The sequence below is a fragment of the Atta cephalotes genome (assembly GCF_000143395.1).
Source record: "Atta cephalotes unplaced genomic scaffold scaffold00009, whole genome shotgun sequence".
NCBI lineage: Eukaryota > Metazoa > Arthropoda > Insecta > Hymenoptera > Formicidae > Atta > Atta cephalotes.
The window spans coordinates 5,425,837-5,452,005 of record NW_012130073.1 but is presented as its reverse complement, the minus strand read 5'-3'; the positions used below and the strand labels follow the sequence as shown (position 1 = coordinate 5,452,005).

The 26,169-nt window shown below is 30.6% G+C and overlaps 1 protein-coding gene across 1 annotated transcript in view; it reads left to right on the top strand.

Annotated features, from left to right (window-relative positions):
• LOC105627578 (platelet endothelial cell adhesion molecule-like) overlaps positions 1–26,169 on the top strand; it is a 159,411-nt gene that overhangs the window by 86,485 nt on the left and 46,757 nt on the right. The window contains exons 2-4 of the mRNA XM_012208860.1: positions 7,744–7,952; positions 12,430–12,565; positions 25,704–25,837. Of these exons, the coding sequence (XP_012064250.1) occupies positions 7,744–7,952; positions 12,430–12,565; positions 25,704–25,837 (479 nt within the window). The remainder of the gene's footprint in view (positions 1–7,743; positions 7,953–12,429; positions 12,566–25,703; positions 25,838–26,169) is intronic.

Genomic DNA, 26,169 nt, shown 5'->3' with positions numbered 1-26,169 from the left:
AAAAAGTAACCTAACTTTAATTTTTATTTACGTATAGTAATAGTAATAGTAAAATAAATTACTTTACTTATACTAACTTATTATTATATGTATATATATATATATATATATATATATATATATATATATATATATTAAATAATATAGTTTCAAAAGATAAAATATATTGTAAAATTCTGTGCTAATAATGTACATGAAAAAAATATATGCAGGTAATGTATTTTATTAAAAGATAAATTACCTATAGGATAAGCTTTCGCAGTTTTTAATGCATAAATAATATATTCATAAGACGATAAGATATAATTTGTAACAATTGTGCTTACCAACGAAATTAACTGCAAATATTTCGATTCTAGACTTGAGTCCTCTTCTGTGCGGAAGTCAAGTACTACATAAGTAGTTTTGTATTTGACTTTTGTACTGAAGAGAACTCAAAATCGAAACATTGGCAGTTAACTTTGTTAATAAGTATATTCCAATTGTTTGCGAATTATGTCGTACATCTTATAAATATATTGTTTATACATATACTAACAACCACAGAGGCTCATCTAAACAATTTATATCTTATTTATTCTTGGAGTTACAAAATTTTTTATTTTTTATTGTTTTTTATATTATATTGATATCACAATTTGCTGTGATAATACATGCAAAATTATATAGAACGTATTTCTCAAAATGTCAAAATTCCGGATAAAACGAATGTAGTCTTTCTTGTTTTTAAATGTCGAGAATATTATTTCTGAAATTCGATATCGTTATTGAAGAATCGGTCAACGCTATCGCCTGCAGACGAAAGTTGGCTGGTCGACTGAGTGCTGGCGAAAAATCATGAATTTTCCACACGTATCGCCCACCGCACCGATCGAACTGCCAAACTTCACGTAATAACTCAGAAAAATTTGTTAACTTGCCGTGCGTACGTACATAACGTATATACTGCATGAAAATACAGGCCTTCGATGCTAAATTTGTTTGTTGTTTTCGTTTGATTCACTAGGGTTCATCAAGTTACTTCGCTATTTCCTATAACGTCAAAACTTCCACCTCGAATCTCTTCGTTATGCAACGACAATATAAATATAAATATAATAAAGCGCGGCTGTAGATATGGTGACATCAACGTATTCTGCGAGGAATTTGATAGTAAAAGGGATCGTATCCTGCAGTATTTTGAATATTTATCATTCAATTTTTGCACAAGGAGACATCTGTTAGTGTTTACAATAAATAAATAGACTCAGCTTACTTGCATGCAGCACAACTCAAGAAATATTCTCTTTTAAATAATTTTATCTGCTTTAGTTTTTAGTTTTCTACAATGAGAAGATTAAAATAACTGTGAAATTGTTGTATTATTAATTAAACGTATTATATTAATATTGATACGGATAGAGAATAAATTGCCTTAAGTTCGTGACACAGAGATGTTTTGTCAGCTTCTCACAAACTTATACGTGCATCTATACTTGTTCCATTGCTTTCTACAGTCTTGCAGACTGTTTTATTAGTTCTGTTGCTTTTTATTGACACATTGATTGTCTCGAACAATTAGATACGAGCAACTATCACGTTCGCATATAACATCTAATCTACGATGAGACTTTATTACAAGTGCAGAATGCAAGCAAAGATGCGTCGCAATTTGTAAGGTTAACATATGGGGAAACTGGCAACAAAATACTCTCTCGCTGTGCCGCATGCTTTAGCGTTGTTGAACTTTAAAGCAGGTAAAAGATAGGAAAGGGAAACGAGAGAAGCTATGCGGCCGGTTCTGTTCTCTTACTATATCCGACGTTTCTCGTTTATCTACATTACTATGTATAAAGAAACGACCGATTGCGTGTACTATGACTGAAATATGTTCGTATTTCTCTGAGATTACCAACATTCCAATGTTACATACTCGCATACGAATGAAAAATAGTCATATGTTTTGTTGAAAAACAGGTCTAGGTCATTGACCTAGACCTTTCTTTTTTACTTTATATTTGTCTCCTCTTTTTAGTTAATTAAACTTTTACTTCTGCTTTTTCTTATTGAGAGTCTATTTTGAAAAAAGAAACTGTGATAAATATCAATCAAATGTTTTTGATAAAACGAGCACTAGGGACTCATACTTCAAATATTAAAATGAATCATATTCAGGTTAAATCTAATTACGAAATAAATTGCATAATACAAATTTGCTGTTATAACGACTTTGGTAACAGATCTCATTACGGAATATGATATACTGAACGTAATAATTCAACCTCATTTAATTAAATGCTTTGCTTATGTTGAATAATTAATGTTAAATTATACACAAGTATTATTATATCATATTAATATTTTTTTTATAAATATTATTAAAAATCGTTTACATAAATATTGTTACTATCCAAAGTTTTAATTAAATTTTCGCTCAACGATCAAATGTGTCATCTGACTGAAGAAGAAAAAGTTATTAAAAAAAGAGATTCTGATGTATTAATATGGAAAGAACAATTTTGCTAAAAATTTAAGTAGGTAGTATATACAGATCTGAAAATAATTTTGAACTATCAAAATAATTATGTAGGAAACTCAATTATATGATGAGTAATGCTACAAAAAGTTTTATCATTCTAGTAACTAGGTTAAATGTCCTAATTATTTTAATAGACTAACAAAATTATTTTCAGATCTATATCTGTAGCTATATTTTTAGATAATTCAACAAAATGTTCTTTCCATGAAGATATATTACTTGGGAGGGGGGGGGGGGGAGGGATAATCCATAAACTGTGTAACTTCATTAATGACGAAAATATCCGTAAATTTCAAAAGTATTATTAGATAGAATCTGATCAACAAAATTTTATTTTTAGTTAATAAATTTGCAATTACTGCAAAATTTTATTTTAGTTAATAAGTCTGCAATTATTTAATTAATAAGTCTGGAATTAAAATCTGTAAATTAGTCAAGCAATTTAGAGGATTTAATTGCATATAATTATATTAGATTTTTAAAATATAAATTGTAAAGAAAGTTTTTTTTATGATTATTTCATAATAATATTAAAATTTTTGTTAATAAAATCATCTAATATCTTTATGCTGTTGTTTTATTACAGATAATACAAATAAATCGTAGTTGACATAGCGAAAAGGTGAATCGACGTGATTTCTGTAACATGCAATGTGTCGTAAAGTATATACATCTTGTGCGTGATGATGCGTCTCATGGGTTTGGCTGTATGCCGGGACGATGGAAAAGAGACACAAGGGAAGAGTATACATGGGACTTTGCAATTCTGATCGCAACCGTTCATAGTTACGAGTGGAACTTAATTTGCCCGAGGCGCGTTCGCGTATAGACGATTCGTCCGCGACGAAAACGTTCGGGAATCGTGCTGGAATTATATTGGGATGGCGCATCCAGCATTAAACTGTCTGTACCGCAAAACTCATTGTCGAAGCCGTCGAAACGGCTTTCGCAAATCGCGTCGATCGTATTTAACGAAAATGGTTTTACTCGGGTTGATTGCGCCGTTTAATACCTCCGTGCGAAAAATGTCATGGGTAGATTTTACTTTTAAACGATATACCCGGGATAATCTTTCCGTTCGGTTAAATCGACGTAATTTTATTGCAATCAAATCTGTTTGCAGCGGCCGGAAAAACCAATGTTACTTTTTCAAATGTGAGATTAGCATGTACGTCCGCTCGATATTTTGATCAACAACCCTTGTAATCAGATTTTTTAAACTGAAAAACCAATTTTGATGAAATGCTGATTAATTGTAATCGATACCGTTTCGAGTATCAGTTATAAATAATCTTTTATCGATAATCATATAAATCAATGTTTCTCACATAAACATATTAAACCAAATATCAAGTTATTGTTTATTGTAACTGAACTTCATTTATGACTTATCTGTTTATCATGCGTGTTCTGTTGATATTTTCAACAAACATAAATTTACAATTGCTAGAATCTAAAGTTGATCATATTAGCATTTGAATAATAATAAACAATCATACATAAGAAGTATAAATTTGTATAGTGATAATGCGAATGGATATAAACTTGTTCACAATTCGTTACTACAAAAATCGAAAACAAAATTTGCCTATTAAGATAAATAAAATATGTTAATAATAACATTTTAAATAATAATAATAATCTTTACAAAGTTGATTAAGTTATTCTAAATATGTGATATTTAGTTGACAGATATGATTTTACTATTATTTAAGCATTCTCAACTACACAAACTACTAAGATTAATCTTTATACATCCACTCAAATTATCACTATTTATTCGGAGTTTCGATGTTAAAGGCTAAGTATATTCAAATTCACATTTCTCTTCGTTACGCTGCTCTCGATGCGATGGATCCCTGACTTTCTTTACTCGCAACACAGGAAAGACGAGTTGTTAAAACTTTGTTATAAATTTCGAAGTTGGCGAAAGCGGAAAGCGATGAGATGATGGCAGCGAACAAAAAGAACAAATGCAACCTCCTTTCATCAGAAAGAAAATCTACTTGCTAATTATTGGAAAAAAAATTATACTATGGATTTATTATCCATGTAATTGCAGGCTATGCCTTCTTACAAAAGCTCTTTAGTTTTAAAATATAAATCCATCATAAATGTATCTATATACCTTGCTGTTTCACAAAAATGTTATTACTCGTAATCTCGCGATGCATTTAATTTAAATATTTCTTTTGCTGTTAATTTAAATATTTCTTTTAAATCTGTTCATTCAGTTTGTCTCTTAAAAGTTCATTTTAAGTTTTTCCTTATAATTTAAAAATTATAAGTATTAAACGTGTTCTTTAAATTACTAATACTAAACACAATCGATATAAAGTGAGCCGACTTTATTTACTTCATAAAATATACTACCGTTATCATATTGGCTTCTACTGCTTATAGAAACGAGCGCTTTTATGAAAGTATAAAAATCCATCGTTCCATTTGACGTCAGCAAGCGAGGTAATTTCGCGTTGTGTGGCGTGCATTTCCTTCTTTCAAAGAAAATTGCTGAAACATTAAGTGTTTCGTTAAATTAGCTTTCTTTACGAATAATTAGTTGTAAGAAGTGGCGTTACCGAAAGCATAGAAACTAGCTGGGGTCTTGAGAGTTTAAATGTAGATACGTTGGCAGTACGAAACTAAAGCAAGGAGAAAGGAGGGATGCGAGTATTGCACCCTTCAAAAGAAGTCCCTGGAAACTTAAAACTGGCGTCACGTCGGTTCACATTTTTCAGGATGCCTTTCAAACGAAAATTAAGCAAGAAAAAGCTCTCAACTTTTCGAGTCTTATTCTTAGTAAATGGGGAAATTCGTATCTTTTTGCCATCAAGGAACTTAACTGACATTCCTTGGACTGTGAAAAACACTTTGTCATACGACGTCGTAAAATTGTTTACAAGGCAATTCGGAAGTCTTATTACAAAAATAGTGTCTGATTGACAAAGAGCCACTTGCTTTCGTATTCTAATAGATTATAATTATGTACAAGTTAGAATAAGAATTTTTTACATTGGATATTTATACATGAAGAATGTATTTATTGAAAATGAATTAGGTATGTGAAGTTTAATATATAGGAATATATATTAAACATAAATAAATTGTTTAATTTTTTGATAATTTAATAACTTTATATACGATATTTGATTTTATGTTAACAACGTTTTTATCGTTGATGTGTAATAATTTTTGTCTTTGTGAGCATTCTTGCTCTTATCATATAGCACAATTTAACGTGGCGCCGCCGCGCCGTCTGTTTCTTTCTCATTTCTGAGGACTTAGTGTAACATGTGCACAATATTAAACATGGTCAGATGTTCTTATTTTTAATAAACTCATTCTGCGTAGGTATAAGTCGCTCGAATAAGATGAAGTTATTTATTTACTTAATCTACTTTCATGCTGAATTTAATTGTGAGCGTTTTATAAATGCTTGTGTCCAAATTTAATTTATATGAAATGAGAAGAAGCATTAATATTAAAAACAAATGAGAAATAAAAAAAACACATTTCTGTTTGTTTTTGTTGCAAAGAAAAACTAAAAAAAGTTTTTTTATAAAAAATTACTAAACTTCCATGCATGACTATCTTTATTGACATTTAGAGATCATTGAATTAGATGAAGAAAACTCCATGTCCTGGTCACCTCATTTCTCTAATATTACTTTTTTAGATTTCTCCTTCTGTCGATATATTAAAGATGTAGTTTATTTTACCAATGTATCGAATGTGAATGTTTTGCGCAATCAAATTATGCCATAACTAATAATACACTTTGATGCACTTGATATAAAGTGAGATATCTGTTCGATATCTTTCGTGCCATTAAAAAAGCTTATGTGAAAATTCGATGATTTCTTGTAAAAAAAAAATCTTCTAATTTTTTATAATACAAATACTCAGAAATATGTGCTTGTATTTTTATTTTTTTTCATTTTACTAGAAATTCATCATGTATATATATATAAATAATATTTTAATTTTTACTCATATTATTATGATTTAACATATTATTATGAAAAAAAAATAATTATATATATATATATATATATATATTGCATAAAATTTATTACGATAAAAATATATAATGTATTATAATAAAGTTACTAAAATAAATTACTATAATTACAATATAATTTCATAATGATGATGTGTAGTAAAATGTCATATTTTAAATAATAAATTTTTGTACAATTCACGAAAAATGAAGACTAAAATATATCGTGCAATTTGTAGTGACGTAAAATGTGTAAAAATGAGATATCAAATTTACTTTGGAAACATACAAAACAAAAATATTAAATTTTAATACGGATAATGTGAAATTGCAATCATCAATCATTTGAAAGCATGTTTTTCTAAGATGTTTTGTAAGAATTTAATATTCAATATACGATACAGAGCACAGAAGTATTTACGAACAGATTATCAGCATATTATAATAAATAGAATGGATATGACGAAAGATTTACACGTTCCATCGAATAAATGTGTAAACACATTTCCGTATGGGCGTGAAAACGTGCATTGTCTGTAGGTACAAAGTGCCACATTTCCTAAAATATTACATATAGTGTAGCATATGTTCCTGATGCTTTTGAGGAGGGAAGTAACCCCGCAGAGTTTTGTTCCTATTCGCGGCTTGTAGACCGTACCCATTTCCGTGTAGCCCGGAGGTACTACGTAATAAGAGCTTCATTCTGCACCAAGGAGTTGCAGACCTCTTCTCTCTTCCCTTTCCTCTCACACATACACACATACACACATAGTCCACACACACACATACACATTTTGTTTTAATATGAACGCTATCCAACGCTTGGCTTCCTTGCGGGCTGCGGCTTAATAGGTCGAATTGTCGATAATCCTCGCATAACGGAGTTTCAGCAAAAAACATCGCGCTCATTCGAGTGCGAGGGTTAGTTTGCAGAGCATCTAGTATGGGTTATGCGAAAATGGTTGGGATACGAGATGGAGTTGGGTTTAATATATGTATGCAGATACGTGGCCGCGTGGACGTGAGAGCTCGCGCGTGCGTGTGTTTGCGGTTGCATGCATAGTTGCGAGAGAGGTTGAGAGGAGGATGAGGGAAATTGTCATTCGGCGGAATTGCAATTTCTCGCTGACGCGTGCTGTGCAACCTCTCGCGCGACAAGTAAAAGCGAACTAATGATGCGCACTAGACTTAATACCCTGTGTTCCTGTTCTCATTTTCCTGAAAGGTGCGAACTGCCTGCGGGGGGTCAGCCTAGAGGTGGATCCGGATGTGGTGCAACGTGGCGAGAAGGTGATTCTGCGGTGCAATTATGATTTGGAGAATGCGCCACTCTACTCCCTCAAGTGGTATCGAGGCAGACACGAATTCTACCGATTCTCACCCACCGAGGAATCATCTACCAAGACCTTCAACATTTCCGGGATTAATGTCGACGTAAGTCACTAAATGAGATCTCCGATAACATTTCGTGTTTGTTCGGACTGAATTCCCTTATTGCTGACGTATTTTCAATATTATAATCAGTAATATTATGTATATAATAATAGTAAAATAATATGTATTGTATTCATTTTTAATACAGTTTTATATTAACAAAATTTTAATTATAATTTTATATTAACAATTTTTATAGTAACATGCAAAAGACAATTCAGTCCATCATATTTTCATGTTATTTTCTTTAAATAAAAATAAAGTATAAAATTATACGTACGAACAAATAAATGAATATTTTTAGGTAAACATTTCGAGTAAATAATATTTTTTAATAATATTTTTTTCTACTTTTACATAATGATATAGATTACAAATAATTAATTTTTTTTACATTATTATAAATTTATATTCTAAATTTTAATATCTATTTTCCTAAAATATATTTATACTTTCATACATAGTTTTAAAAATATATTTTTATATTTATTTTTTAAAATAAATTTTAGAGTTTTTGCAAAAAAAGAGAAAATTTTTTAATTATGATTCTTTGTTAATAAAAAAAATTGCAGCAAACATTTTTTAACTGGATATATGAATAGAATTCATTATAACGTGAAAATTTTAATAAAATAAACGAGTATATGAATTCCAAATGGCAAATATTTAGCATTTAATAAACGTTAATAAAATATAAAATGAGCCATTTCTCTGTACAGATAATAATATATTGACATACAATTACCAAAATGTAAATTGAAAGTGGATCGATAAGCAGTAATTTTACATAGATATATGTTGGAATGGATAAAATAATGTAATCCGAATAACGATAATGTGCGGAAGAATATTTGACACAAACATATCTATGATATAAGTAATTAAATGTATTCGAATTACTTTTACTCGAAATATTTTTATTTATTTGTTTTTTATATACTGAAAGATTTTTTTAATGATGTTTTGCCAAATTTTAGTAATTATACATATATATTAAATCAGAACTTTTAATAATATTTTTTCTACTATCATATTTCTTGCACTATGATATTATTAGCAAATTTTTAATGGTTAAGGGATAAACTTTATCCGAGTATATTTCCTTTAAGTCTATTATAAATCATCTGATAAGAAAGTGTGAAAAGATTTACAGGATAGCGTAACATTTTAATATATTTAATACTAATCTCTGTGTCGCCATATAAATCATTAATCTTCCTATTCTTTTTATCGCTTCTTTTTCTCAACACCTGTTATCTCTTTAAAACATTGTGAACATGCGCATTGTTAAAAAGAACGAAATGTTCTACATCTTAATGATCGGCAACTGAGAGTGATAGGAGGGAGTATTTGTTAATTGGGACACTTTTGCATATATTCTAATGAATCTGCGAAACTGCGGCTATCTTTTTCGATCGAGCCACGCAACTGGGATTACCTAACAACGAAATATGCGGTTTTATCGTATTACCGTAACGCAAACCGCAAATTGCGGGGTGGCGTCTCGTTAACAACACCCTTGACCGCTGTAATCGCCGTAAAACAGTTGGGTCTACGATGCTTTTATCATCGCTCGAACATTTCCGTAGGCTGTTACACGCGTTGGGCGCGATGGTTTGCGGGGTAGCGCGATGACCGCCAATCGGGCCATGCCGCCTGCACACGCGTTGCGCCAAAAACAAGCCCCTCGGTACCGTTGTATTTCGGTACAGCCGAATGAACGACCTGACAAACCGTGACAACGCGCCGCACATTCCCGTTTACGTTTATCGTTTCGAAACATGGTACACGCGTGGCGGATTCTCCGGTGACGAACGGGAAGTAATGCACCGCGCTGTCGTGAGAGATATAAAAGCCTCGATTTCGAAAAATACGTTTGTCCCGTCCCCCCCCCCCCCCTCCGCCCCGAGGGAAAGGTTGCGAAAAAATTGTTTTGTTACTTGGCTTGTTTTCAAGCTGATATTCGATTTACTGTATGCGTATCCTGCCCGGATATCTATATCGGAAATACGTTTGGCAGGACTTTGATGCCTTGTTTCCATGAGTTGTTAATCTCGCAATACTGTAGTCGTTACACCAGGTATATGTTTTAATTAATAGACCCTTTATATTGGGAAATGAATTGTTAGTACGCTCCGCAGCAACGCGTGTCCGGAGGACTAGGAAAAAAAAATTATTTTTACTCCGTTATTTTCCCGCCGTGTTATCATAGATTCTTTATACGATTACGAACATGAATTATTGTCTTATTACACTGCGCACACTCTACTATAACACGCGGAAACTTCTCGTATAATAAATTTTATTTTGCATGCAAGTAAAGAGCAGATTATTGTTGGGATTCTGCACGTACGTAAATTCTCTTCGTATGTTGAAAGTATGTTGAAACATCGAGTTAACCAATTCGACTCAGCGTTTGCGAAGTCAAAGCGGTGAAACATTTACACGAGTCAACAAAGCGTCGCTCAGGCAGGTGTTGTAACATGTTATGCAGTACGTTAAAAGCGTATTCATGAAATATAAAGCCTGCTACTTCGCATATCAACATATTTAACATGCTTCATGATGCGTTTCATCGTATCGATCTTCGTAAGTCATTATTGATATTTATTGATTTTCGTATATTTACAGTGGAATGTTGACTGTGAAATTTTGTGACGTTAAAGACAACGGATGAGTGAGTTAGCAAGCAAAAAGAACCACAGAACGCATGACCTACGAGCGTTGACCCATTATTTCACAATGCCGTGCCCGAAGTCGCGACGGTTAGTTCCCAATATCTATTTGCAATTCTCGACCAAACCAAGTCCTGACGCTCGTTCGAGAAGTATAGATACCACGTTTCCAGCATATTGACATCGTTGCAACCCATTCTAGGAATTCAAACAAGTATCGAACAAGTAACGGTCTATAAAAAAGACAATTTATCGTAATGGGCATGTTACCGCACGATCGAATCCTTTAGATAAAAGAAACCGCAAATAATGATTTTATGTCGATGGTGTCTTTTTAAAACTAGGAATGAGAAAAGAATGAGAAAGAGTTAAAATGGTAATTACAGGTGAATTATTAGTTCCGAGAAATAACAGTTTTAATTTTACAATAATTGTATATATATATATATTTTTTGAAAAAAAAACTTATAATTTTACAAAGAAATGATAAAAAGAATTAAGTTACAAAGGTCTAGATTCTTAAACAATGCTATTTCTTCATCTTTTCGGATGTTACTCTAAATTATATCGCACTCACGTTCATAAATTCATATTATCTTGCACATCAATAAAACATTATTATTATTATTATTATTATTATTATTATTATTATTGGATGTCTTGATTAAATAATTTTGGCGCTCCATTAATTTTTCATGCATATGACGTATTGGTAGCGCTTATCCGACAGACTTGATGACATGCAAAATTGTTAATCCTGGACGTTATTAGCCTGCGAATGATCGATTTATACGCCACGAATATTGGATATCTCGCGCGAGGATATCAGTGTCATCGCCAGTCGGAAGAGAGAACAAGACGCTACACGTCGGAGATTATTCCCTAGATAGCCGAGTGAGAGTGCTATGGTTTCATATTTATTCCTCTCATGCGACGTGCTGAGCTTTTGTTCCTGTTTCTGTAAAGTCAGCCGGGGACTTCACGTCTTCGTCCACATAAATCAACGAGGAGAGAGAGAGAGAGAGAGAGAGCTCACTTGCTTTTCACGCTTCTTTTCCGCTCGTCAAAAAATTTGTAATTCACCCTTTTTCTGATCCCAGCCATTGGCGTATTCCTATTTACTCGTGCTTCTTCCTCTTTCATTATGGAAGCATCGCTAATTATGCGTGCTTCGTTTTGCCTATTCCGATTAAACTTTTCTCTATTCGGCCCCTATCGCCATCATGACGTTGCTTCACCTCTATTTCCGTAGCACGACTTCTACCAGCTTGGCTTTCCGGGCCACTTTAGTCGAGTGTGATAATTTTCTGATAAGGTGATTGTTCCCTCAAGTGAACCAGGCATTCTTCGATGCGAGAACTGGAACTATAATATTTGCTGAAATAAAGAACGGGGTGCATCTTTTTAAAAATTCGAATTTTATATATTTATGAGAAATTAAAAAAAATAATTATTATCAGTGCTAAATAGCTTTAATAGTTAAAATTACTTATATTATATAAAATATAATATATAAAATATAATATAATACAAAATATTTTAACTTAATAAAATAGCTAATGGCAAATAAGAAATCCATGTTTATAATTCGATTAATAATTGTGTACAGACATCGAAACAATGAATAACTAATCTCTTCAACATGTGTAATATCTTTCAACAAATGAGATTATATCGAATCACGTTATCACGTCCGCATGTAAATGGCATTACTTCACCGCAGCATAACAACCTAGGCCATCGCGCCTGATACGTAGGTATTCCTATTCGCTGTGTACATCTTACGCGAATGTGTGTTTCAGCCCGACAAGTCGAACAACAGCCAGGTAACGCTTCGCAATGTCGACTTCGGCCTCTCGGGTACATTCATCTGCGAAGTTACGGCAGACGCGCCAACCTTCTCCACAGCCTCCGCCTCGAAGAATCTCACCGTAGTATGTAAGTACATGCCCCATGGTATTATCCAGTATCACGAAACTTCGCGCATGCATAAGGCAGACTGCCACTCTACCGTTATCCAGGGCCATAGCTTTACGCACGAGCGAATTAAGCGAGTGCCTTGAAAGTCGAAAGCCTTTTTTTCTTGCTTTTTTTATTATGTCATGTTAGATAAAACAATACAAGAACTGCAGATGCTCAATTGTAATAATTCTAACTCTCTCGCGACATCTTTGAATGTATATGCGGAAATAGAATTAAATTTTCAGCAATAATGGGAAACTAATTTTTATTACCCATTTATTATTATTATATAAAGTATTAAAGTCGCAATATGTATTTGTGATTAACAATTGAATAGTATGTAATTATCCTATGAATCTTTTTTGTAGAATTTTTCGAAACTTTTAAATTTAAATCTGATGTATATGTGCGCGTGCAATATACATAACTGAGGCAGCGGTAATATTTTTTATCTCAATTGAATAAACTAAAAAGCTTCGTTTATAATGTTCCAGTTTCTGTGTGACTATCATAATTTTATAAAATTACAAGCGATACATAATTGGAACTGGCGCAAATGCTTTTATATATTTTCTTTAAACCGCGTATTTTTACGTGAAAATTTCTTCTGAGAGTAGTGACCCATAGAAATGCTTCGTTTATTCAGTTGTATTAAAAAATGAGGTTTTGCTTCGTTTTATACGGAGTGCTTAAAAGGAATAAAATTAATGAAAAAATATAATATTTTTTATGATATTATAATTTTTAATTTACAAATTTCAACTATCATTGTTTACTTTTGTCTCTAACAATTGAAATCGAAATGTTTCGAACTTTTAAGAACTAAATCTCTTATTATGAATTAGTTTATTGTTTGAATCAGCATACTTGATAAATTAATGCATGAAGAATATTATTGCTAACTAAATTTCGGAAATTATAGAAATTGTTCATAAAACTGTATTTTTATCTGTAATTGTCTGATTATAATTTAATTTTTATAAACAGTGATACGATAAAATATATGATAACTTTTTTGATTGTGCAATAACAATATTGTGCAATAACAATATTAAACTGACAATAATTAAAAAATATCAATTTATGAAGTTAGCACGACGTTCTATTAATATAAAAAAAATAATAACAGTTTCATAGTTCTACACTTTTCATAGTTCTAAAAATAAAAAAGTTTCGCATTTTTATACTAAAAAAACCAAAATTAAAAATATGGCATTTTAACTTTAGAATAAAAAAATACGGAACTTTTTTTTATTTTTATAAAGAATTGTAGAACTATAAAAAGAGAGTGCTACTGGAACTGTAATCATTTTTTTAGAAGTAGAAGTATTAGTAGAATATCGTGCTATCTTCACAGATTCAAATTCAATTTTAGTTAAATATAAAATTATATTGAGCAGTACATCAATTACGTAACAATATTTAGAAATTTTTGAAATCGTAAATAGACTTCCGTTGACAAAATTTACGATAATCCTTTCGTTACTGTATTTGTGCATAAAATGTTATAAGTTAAAATACTCAAAGAGGTACGTGTATCTCTGCAGCACAGCTGGCATTGAAAGTTCCCTTGTCATCGTTATTAACTCTGTCGCGTTTGATCCATCTATTGAATTCAATTCATATATATCATCCTTTTAGCCATTGAATTGATATCAACTTTATTCGTCCATCACATATAATATACTTGGCTGAACAGTAGGTGTCTCATTTTGATCTGTATATGTATATTGTAATAGTGATATGTGATTTTCTGTATAATTGTAAATAATGATATACTCTCTAAATTTCTTGGAATGAAATCTTACTTCAAAAGAGTTACTGCCATTATTGAAAAAGAGTGAAAAATTTGCATTTGAATAAGAGAGGCAGATTGTATTACTCTTTCATTGGAGTGAGATTCACTTTAAAAGGAAAAAAATTTCACTCCTTTTTTGGAGCGAATTTCATTCCAAAAGTAAAATTTCACTTCAAAAGAGTGAAAATTTGCTTAATCAAAAACTTTTTCACTTTTAATAGTGGCAGCACTCTTTTAGGATGAAATTTCATTTAAGAAATGTAAAGAGTTTCTAAATAATTATATAAGAAATTATTAACAGATAAACTTGTTTATACGTAGTTATATAAATTTGGCATGTTTCAAAAATTTGGATTCGGAACAGTATGATAAATTAAGATTGAAATTCCATTTTGGAGATTCGTTATGCAGAATTAGAAGTTTTGTCGTTCATTAAGGAAATTAGTTTATCATTCCAATGTCATCAACATGGATGTAATTTGTCGCACGAAGTATAAAAGTTAAACTCACGTAATTAAAAGTATGTTGCTTTGCATTCCATTGATAATGTCGCAAACTCAATAAAGTGAATTTCAAATCACTCATTTAATACGTATAAGTGACAGATTCCATAACGCATATTAATCAAGTTGTTATTCATATGATGCATGAATGTTACAAAATATTATATATTAAAATATGATGTTACAAAAATATAATCGTATGTGTTATGTATTTATAAAATCATTTATATAATAAAGTGAAAGCGTTCTTTTGATCCGATAAATTATCGATATCGATAAAAAGAACTTGTAAAAATTCAAAATATAGTTAACGATATACAATATTTGACGTTCATATTTTTAATAGAAGAAGTACTACACCAAATATTTTATTTACATGTCTTATAAATTAAACATAAAGTGATACATGACGATGACGTTCATTATACGAAATATTATATATCAGGGTATTTATTATTTTATATTCTCAGAAATGTTTAAATGTCACACAATTGCACATTAAATTTTGTACATTTTGCACAATAAATTTTGAGAGAGCAAATGGTTGCTTTTAAATGTTTAAGTTTTTATTTTCTTTATTTCTACGATTATTTTGAGATTGTATTTTTGAATTTATTTTATTTTTTAGCTGAGGGAATTCAGTCACTGGAATAGCCGATTATATTTATGTATTTGGAATTTTCACTTTATTATTTGTGAAATATTTTATTGGATTTAAGAGAATTGCGATTTATTCAAAGATGAGCGACTGTGAGATAATAATTTCGCCATCTAATATCTGTCCACTGAGCTCTTTAAATTTTTTTGTTATAAGTTATTACTAGCATGGTCAGGGCTATATCAGATGTTTTCTACAATCCTCTCTTTTCTTTAAATTTACGAGAGATCAAAGATTATGGTGCAGCGTTAGAAAATGCACGAATTGTCGCGGAGATACATTTTGCAAGGCGAAAATCGAGACTCTCGAAGTATAGTTGAAGAACTTTCACGCATATATGTTTGCACAATTGCATCCTTTATGCTACGCATAAAGCTCACAACGCATGGAACGTATTCTCTTATTGGACTTTTTGTATGCTTCTGCGCGTGCTGCACTGTTTACCGTGGCACTGTTGTGCTTGTTACAAATTGTTGCATAATAGAACATTACCACAGGAACAGCAAAATCGAAATATAAAGAGATTTCTCGAAACTTTTAATTCACTATAATTTAATTAGTGAACCACGATATTTAGTTAATCGAAAATGTATTGTTATATTTATATTATTGCATCTACAGAAATTTTTAAATCGGTCTTAAATGGATATTTGCAGGATTTTGCTCGTCTAATATTGTTACTTAAATTAATTTCGTACCATTTTTGTAACATAATGCTTTAACGTATAATAACTGTTTTTTCTTCTTTAATAAAATACACACGTCAAAAATGTAAAAGAATTTTCTGTTATACAAAAATTGTATGGTAATAATTGTATAATTAAAAAAACTGGTAATAACTATGTGATTTACTTTCATATAGTTTAAAATCGTTAGATATATTTTTTATTTATATATTTATTATTAATGTTTTTTTCGTTCTATTTTGATTAAATTTATTAAGAATAAATTTAACAGAATTTTATTTTATTATACACCTAAAGATTTAGTTGCAAATATTTGCAAATTTCTTGTATTTCTTGTATGGCTACTACATTTTTAAAAATAAAAACTAGCTGCATTCTTTTTGCGCCTGCATACATACATTCTGCTTTGTTTAGCGGAAAATTATTCAATATTTTTATTATATTCAAGAATTTTATTTTCCTACGCGTTATACTTTTTATTTTTCCTAGCTAGCAAGTTTTCATAAACGTTCCATACGCAATTTTAGCTTTTTCACGATTTTTAACGAAACTGTATGTTAATTATAAAATAATTGTTATGTGAAAAAGGATTTTGTTTAATTCAATATTATAGTATATTTTATGTCTGTATGATTATAGTATAATCATCATATTACATTTTTAATTTATTTATTTTTCAAAAAACTAATGTATATATAAAACTTTCTTTATATTTTATATTATATACAGAAAGCAATTTTACTTTTATTTTTGTGAAAATTAATTATATAATGAAATTGAGCAAAATTGGAATTCAAGCGAAAAGTTTAAATAGCATTCATGTATAAAAATTACAAAATTATTTTTGGAATATGTGCTATTATCTCCTGTTTTGAAAGGAGAATTTATTTCACAACTCTATATCGATTCAATGAACGGTCTGTAACATCTTAAAGTGCGACGGCACGATTCTACGTAGGATGCTGGAAAAATGCTTGAATATCAGAAATGCTACGCTCTCTCGTCTCTCTGACATCCTTTGCGCGGAAACAGAATGCTGAGTTTGGCGATACATTCAACATTCTGTAACATTAATATGTCAATTGTAATACAATGCAAGTTGAAATTAAAAATAATTTATATTACATAACATATACGGTGAACGCAACTGTTTCATGCGATTTAGTTATTTATGTGCATAAGACTTGTGTAAATTTGGATTAATATGAATAACATTGTGCACTGTCCCTTGATAGAGTAGTACAGTAATAGCAAAGTCGCATAAACTCGTGAACGATATTACTGAATTACCTAACTATATACGTGAGTATTGTACCGTAAGCGTACACAACATCGTGAGTAATACGGTGTGCACTCCATCACTTCATTATTTTATATCCAACGAGCTATATTATTTCTAGAAAGCATTCCATCAGAAAGAAAATTCTCCGGAAACCTTGTTAGGAATGAAACATTGAATCCTTTGAAATTACACAACGTTGTCATGCGAAGCAACGACATTTTTTATAATCGTGTTATTTGATAGTTTGATATATGATATGCAGATCATTTCAGACATTGTCTGCTTTATCGAAATAATAACGTTTTAATATATGTTTTAATATATGTTTTTAATTTCGTAACGACTTTCATAATCATAAATAATATTTCTTATGTATTCTCTGAATTTTGAAGACTTATAATATCTTGGTAATTAAGTTTGCATGTTAAACTTCTGCAAAAGTAAAATTTACTTTAAATTAATCGTAGAATAAGGATATCTTTGCGCTTTTAAAACCTAATTCTCCAGACATCTTTAATTCAATGTTAACATTGTTTCATAAATCAAATTGATAAATTTATATCAAATTATTATTAAATTACAAATTTTGATGAATTAGATGAATTTATGTTACATAGATTTATGCGCTTATTTGATTTTATATAAATTAATTTTAATATACGTTACTAAATATATAATTATTACGTAATTAACATTACTCGTGTTGAAACATGTGCTGTACAAAAGTTATGATTATTATTGATATTTACTCGCTAGTTGACTATATGATAGTTAGTACGTTTATGCGTTGTAATTTTCACAAGTGTTTCGAAGCAATAAATATTTGAGGTTGCAATCAATTTTAGGACTTAAATTTCTGCTTGTTTAATTTGAACGATTAATTCTTTTACATCCAAGATTTAAATAATTACATTGTTGAAAATCAAAAATTGTGAGAAAATATTTGTAGAAATAGCTTAATTTTTTTAATTTGGATAGAAATAAATTAATTTTAGTTTTATCACATAATAAATATACAATTGAAGATCGGAAGAATAAAAATGAACAAAATAAGAAGATTAGAAACTTCCGTTGTATTTCAGTATATTATACGAATAGAATATTTTAAACGTAATAAGTAAATTGAAACTTTCAAGTCGATTTGATTTTATACAATAAAGATGAAATGTATTATTTCTTAATTATTTATTTATAATGACAGTTATTTCTCGTTAACGCGAAATGCAGCATAAAATATACTGTATAGAATGTAATATTTTACTTATCGCAAAATTTTCGGAAAATCTCGCATAATTTTATTTTATACAAGATGAGGTTACTTATCAAGAAGATTGCACATGTATGCTAACGACGAAATTTCTATGTATTCGCACTCTAATGTTCTCATGAATGTAAAATATATTCAGATCTTAATATAATACTCACACTATAGCCGTATAACGAAAGATCTTTAGCACTGGAAAAGCTAAAGATCAAAAAACTAAAACTGAAATAAGTAATGAAATAAATCTAATATATAAATAAAACTAACATATAAATTCAATCAATAATGTCAAACAATGAAAAAGACTAAGACCTAACGCAACTGTGATCAAGGTAACAGATGCTATAACAAACACTACACAAAATAAATTAGGATTTAAGTCAAGAGACAGGAAACAAAAATGGATGACGGAGATTTTGTCATTGATAGACGAGCGTCAAAAACACAAGAATGACAACAACAACTACATAAATATTCAAAGACAAATAAAATAAAAAATAAGGATAATTAAAAACGAATTTTCGCTCAAGCGAAAGTATGCAGAAATAGCAAATGCAAAACAAGCATAATGAGTTCAACATGCACAAAAAATTAAAGGAAGCCGCTAGGTTATATAAGAAAAAAAGATCGAGTATAGTTAATCGAGACAATCAGATAATATTTGACAACAAAGAGAAAAGTGAGATATGAGAAAGATACATAGAAGACCTTTTTCGCGACGACAGACTCATGAAGAAGAAGAAGAAGAATTACTGACTTAAAATCCCTCAATCATCAAGGAAGAGATAGAAAAGGCTATACAAAGTTTAAAATCTAACAAGGCAGCTGAGCCAGACGAAATTCCATCAGAAATACTCCTGGAGAGAGGCATAATAGCATAAATATTTAAATACATATAATACATAACATATAATTACATAAAATATTTAACATTATTTATGATACTGGTCATTATCCTAAACAGTGATTGATCTCCATTTTTATCTTTGTTTAAGAAGATCGACGCAAGGAAGTGTAAAGACCATAGACTCATTAGTTTGATGAGTCATACCTTAAAGATATTCTTAAAAATAATACATCAGAGGATCTATAGGAAGTGTGAAAGAGATATAAGCGACTCACAGTTTGGGTTTAGACAAGGATTAGATACAAGAGATTAGTCAAGTCATAACGCAAGTACTTGTCCAGAACTGCTATGACCAGAGGAAAGATATATATGCCTATGCTTCTTGGACTACGAAAAGGCATTTGAGGTGCAATATTACAAATTAATACTCAAAAAACTCGATATAGACCAAAAAGACATCCGATTTATTGAAAATCTATACTGATATCAAACTGCATAAGTAAAAGTGGACAATAATATCCACCTTCATACAGATTAGGAGAAGAATGTGACAGGGCTATGTGCTGTTGCCACTCCTATTCAATCTGTACTCGGAAGTAATTTTTCAGGAGGCCTTGGAAGATAAGGAAATGAGATGAGAGATTAAGGTTAATGGAGTGTGGGTTAACAATATTTGCTACGCAGACACGGTCTTAATTGCTGACAACATAGATGACAACATCTGGTTAACGTGATAGGACAACACAGTAAATCAACGGGCTTAAATATCAATACCAAAAAGACGAAATTTATGATTAGAGGCTTGAATGCCAGCGTAATTTTGATACAAAGCCCATAGAAAGAGTTAATAAATACAAGTATCTGGGAACATGATTGTTCGAACATGATTGTTCGAGGATTGGACGTCGGACAATGAAATAAAATGTCACATAGAGCAGGCTCGACAGACATTCTTAAGATTTAGAAAAGTGTTCGGAGTTTGATCTTGATTTAAGAATAAGATTCATGAAATGCTATGTCTGATCGATGTTCCTTTATGGAATGGAGAGCTGGACTTTGAAAGTGAGTGATACCAACAAGTTAGAAGCCTTCGAAATGTGACTGTATAGCAGAATCCTCAAGGACGGCAAGAATAAAAAACGAAGAAGTTCTCAAGCGTGTTAACGGAAAACGCGAATTGTTACAATAAAAAAGAGAAAAACGGTTTATTTAGGACATGTACTGCGAGATGAAAAATATTAATTTTTACAGCTGATAATTGAGAGAAAGATTGAAGACAGAAGAGGCATGGGGAGGGAAGAAGATGTCTTGGCTGAGGAATATAAGACAGTGGATAGGATTGCGGGACATGCAATCACTGATAAACACTGCAAGAAACAGGAAAGTAAAGGAAAGTATGATCGCTAACATCCATTAATGGATACGCATTAGAAGAAGAAAAAGAATATAATACTCGAGAGTAGTGAACACTATTGAAATCCCTTGTAATTCTGTTTAAGCTGTTCCTCTCATGCATTGACAGACACATAACTGAATCATCTTGTATAGATTGTACTTATGTATAGAAATTCTATAACAGTTCTTTCATTGTAAACATTAAATAAAATATCCATTAGGAATTTGCGTTGTTACAACATTATGTTACCGGCGCATAACACTTTTTATTGGACGCGCTTAATTAAATTTTTTCTCTCTTACTATGATAATGATTTTTGTACTATTTTTTACAACAAAAATAAATTTAAATATAAAATTTATTAATATTTTATTTTACGTAATGTGTGATATTAAATAGCTTAATTTATTATATTTATTTTAAAAAAAGTAATTTTTAATTTGATAATTAAGAAATAGAAAAATTTTCTTGAGAGATCTCCGATAAAATGTTATATAAATCGAAGTTTTAATATACAATTACATTTATACTGTGTCAAAATTTATATTTTTATTATATTAATTATTTTATATAAAAGATATTTTTAAACAATAACAAAGCGAAAATTTTATGTTAATTAACTATTGTACGCATTTATTGCCATTTTAATTGGAGAAATGCGTCACGTTTAATTGGCACCTTTTCATTTACGGGAACATATGCGCGGTCACCAAAAATTTATATATATAGTAGTATGTCATTCCAATTTTGAAATTGACTTTCGATAAGGGAGAACAAGATTGATGATTGAATGATGCGCGATGGTTGTCGAAATTTCTGGCAACCGTTAGCCATTTCAATCTGCAAAATTCAAGAATCAGTCATATCATCCCAATATCCCAGCCATCAAACGCAAGCGAATGTATTTAAATAAAATACTTTGAAAATGTTTTGCAGTGATAGCAAATAAAAACTTTTTTGTAAATATATTAATTTAGTAATATTTATTTATGAATGAAACGATGCAATGCATTCTTTTGCGACTTGAGACTTTTCTAAATCAGTCTACTTTAAAATTTCAATTGTTTTTAAATTAATCTGGTTTTTCATTACAAAGAATAAAGTTGAATCTTTTATTTTTTTATCTTAAATTTATACACACACGCACACACATACACACACGCGCGCGCGCGCGCACACATACATCTATTTATAAAAGGGCTTCATTGCTTTTAGTAATTAATTATTGGAAAATGAACCGCTACATGAACTTTTTAATATTAAATAATTTTTAAAAAATTTGTTATTACTTATATTTATTTTCCATAAAAATGTTATTGGAATTCCTTTTTTTTTTGTTTTATAATTACCTTATTGCATTCTTACCTTTTCTTTTTCCAACAGAATATTTTAGATTTTATTGTTCTTCCATCTATTCTTGGTGCTCCCGTCAAATATTTAAAAGTTTCCTCTTTTTCACTGAGTTGCTGTAAATGCATCACATCTATTTTTCAGCAGACAGTCTTCGTAGAAAACTTGTTCCTAGTATTTTCTTTTTACTCCTTACTTTAATTGCAGTACATTACTATCTTGCAAAACAATTCTGATAAATATTTTCTGCTCTACATGATTAACGAATTTCGTACAAGAGATAGACATACGGAAAGAATATTCAACGCGATGATAGTAGTAATCTACAAAAATTCAATTTCTACCACGCAATCTTCCATCGATCACGATGGTGCCTACAATTCGTTACAAATGACAGAGAATCTTCATAATGTCTGCGGATCTTTCTTTATTAACATTTAAATTCAAACAGAGAATCTTCTCTGGTAGAGTGGACTATCCGTACCTCGGACAGGACATTCATGTATTACAATAATAATTACATTGCAAAATCGTAGGGTAAAAAAACGAATTTTGTTCTAGTACAGTTTTCATATGATATATATTAAATGAAAATTGTATCCTTACTTGAATTTTCCTGAACGTTACTTCCCTTCGTTCATATCGATTTACTCGTAATGGCATAGTGTTAAAATTTGCACCGCAGTAGAACCGCAGTAATAAATCAATATCAAAACGTATACTTAATCGGAATTTACTTAAATATAACAAGGAAAACTCAGTATAAAATAAATAGACTTTTTTTTATGTCACGGTAAAAGTTTTATCGTGTAATTCTTTTACGATATCTAACAATTGTGCGTCGGTTATTTTTTCTCCCTACTCTTTATTCTGTTATTTTTAATAAAAGTTCTGGGAAAAAGTACAAGTCATTATGATTTTTTTTTTACAACAATAGATGGTAATAAAGCTTTTGCTAGAATAAGAAAAAAATAAAACTGCAAATTTTCTGCGCTCGTAATATGCTAGTAATATGCTATGTTATGTAATTTTAGTTATATCATAATTCAGAAATACTTTATATTCGAATAACGTTTAATTTATTACCAGACAAAAGGAATTCTGCATCATAAACTTTTTCTGAACATCTCAGATTTTTATTTTTCTTCATACAGGATCCAATATTAAATATCAGCCATTCATGAATTCGTGTTCATATTGCGCGAGAAATAGCTTCAGCATTCTTATCGTGCTTCTTTATCGATTTTTGCGCGATACTATTCATTGACGAAACGTGGCAACGTAACTGAGATTCGATTAATCGTTCTATCGTTTCACGAATCGTCAGTTCATCGTCGCCTCAAGCAGAGCTTAGGAGATTTCACGGTTATTCCTTTCACTTGACTTACCAGCAATAGCTTCCGGTTTCATCTCAAGTACAGTGACTTCAAGTGCTTCGCTGTATAAAGTACACATATATGAAACCCGTAGTTAAGAACGTGAGAGTAATCAAAAAGTCCAAGTTGAGTGGATACTATAACGCATTATCGAAGTGCATCGATTGAAAATCTCAGAACATTTTCTATATTTATCAATATTATTTTATTAACTCTGTAGCTAATTCGATCATGTGAATGAATTGATTTCTCGTAACATAATTTTTTCGTATTGTATACGATTTTGTTGTTACTTGATTTGCTGATTTAATTATTAAATATCTTAAATATATAAATATATGATATACGAGAGGTGTTTACAGATTCCATGTTTAATTTTCTCGTTTAATAATGCAGTTTATTTATTAGATACTATTGAGAAATTTCTATTAATTGGAAAACATATAATATCGAAATTTGTTAGACTTGATCTTCTAAATTATTTGAGGAATTAAATTATTCATAATATTGATTCGATGAATGTCTAACTAAAAATACGCCATTGTAATTTTATAATAAGTTCTAGTTATTTTAATTTGGGCGCAAGTTAGTCTGAATACATGAATCACGAATCACTAATTAGCATACGATAAAATGAATGTGATAATTGGTGATAATTTTCTAATAATACTTGATACCTGGAAATTAATCATCGAAGTCAATATATACTTCTCAATTCGAATCGTATTTTAATTATCTGGAGATATTGATAATATTTCGGCATTAAGCATGGTGCGAGACACCGCCATGTCTTCTTTACGCAAACACGATTGAAATAAATTTTTTAATATTATATAATCCACATATTCTCATTTATATAGTTATTTGTATGCATAATGGATGCATTCTATATATATGTGTATGCAATTGACAAGCAAAGATATTATTCTTCTAAATGGATAAAAATCGTTTTTGGAAAATTTTTTCTGAGTGAAGCATACAGCATACATAATACCTTTGGCCATTCTGAACTTTGATAGTTTAGTGATAAAGTTGAAGTGCTTGGTAAATTGACGATCCGTTTCTAGCACATTCAATTTCTTCAAAAGTATTTGTGCAACGAATAAAATTGAAATCTGTATAGTATTTAATATTTACGCATTTCGATATTTATACATAAATATCAAATAAATTCAAATAGCCACTATATTATAAATATATTAGATGCATTGTTTGAGTGTAATTTTGATACAAAATCGATTTTAATAAATTTGCTAATAAGATTTATTAAAATCGATTTTAAACAAAATCAATTTTAAACAAAATCGATTTTAATAAATTTACTAATAATCATTTTATTAATTATTGAATTTTTAAGAGATTCTCGTTCTACCAGAGGATATTTGATACATATACGTTTGCAATTCTTCGAAAATTAGATTACTCCGATGTGTTACGTTTTCTGTTTGAAGTATCGCAACGATTAGTGAATTTCCAATACAAAGTTTGCTTTATTACTTCAGGTCCGTTATATCTGTGCGGCGGCAATAGCTGGTTCCATTCACAGACACTTCATTTTGCTGCAGAACAAACAAGCTTTTAATCACAGTTTCAGTTTGCCGCTATTGTCTTTGCAGTGCAACGCCCCGCGTTTACTCGATTCGCGCTACCATGGTAAAATCAATATCCACGTACCGCGTTTAATATTTTTCCACGGTTACGCGTTTGTAACTGCCTTCTGAGGATGGCGTCGGGATTACGCAATACACGTACTCCATTGTACTCTGCGGAAGCGCATAAAGCTGGCGACATAACGGGGTCTCCTCATTGGCGCTTGAATATTGGATAAGTTCGGCGGCGAGCACGAGGAAACGGAGCGATTACGCCCGCCCGTTTCCCCGTACCATCGCCGCTTCGTGCTCGAGTTTCGTCGACAATGACTATAAGAGAGACCCGCGAAATTATTATGTTTCAGTTCTGCCCCGTGAAGAGCCCGTTATCGTATCGGAACGCGATCGCTACGACCCAGGAGACATGTTGAGGGCAAATTGCAGCCTGCCGCCTTCGAAGCCACCGGTTCACATCTCATTCACGCTGAACAGCATGCCGGTAAGTGATGCCTATCGCCCACGATTGTCGTATTATTGAATCAAAAAGCGAGAGAATGTGTCAGCGATGGGTTTTCGATGTTATACTTGCGGCTGTATGTATAACAGTATAGAATGACCTTTTCAAAGAAAAGATATACTGAAGTAAATAATGAACGAAATTGTATCCCTTAATACACCATGATCATTCATGTTCTGCGCATTTCCTTTCTTTGAAATACTAGGAGCACCTGATCTTTATTCTTTTCTTATTTTGAATATATATGAACTTTACAAATATTTTCTAAAAATATTAAAATGCATATATAAANANANANANATATATATATATAT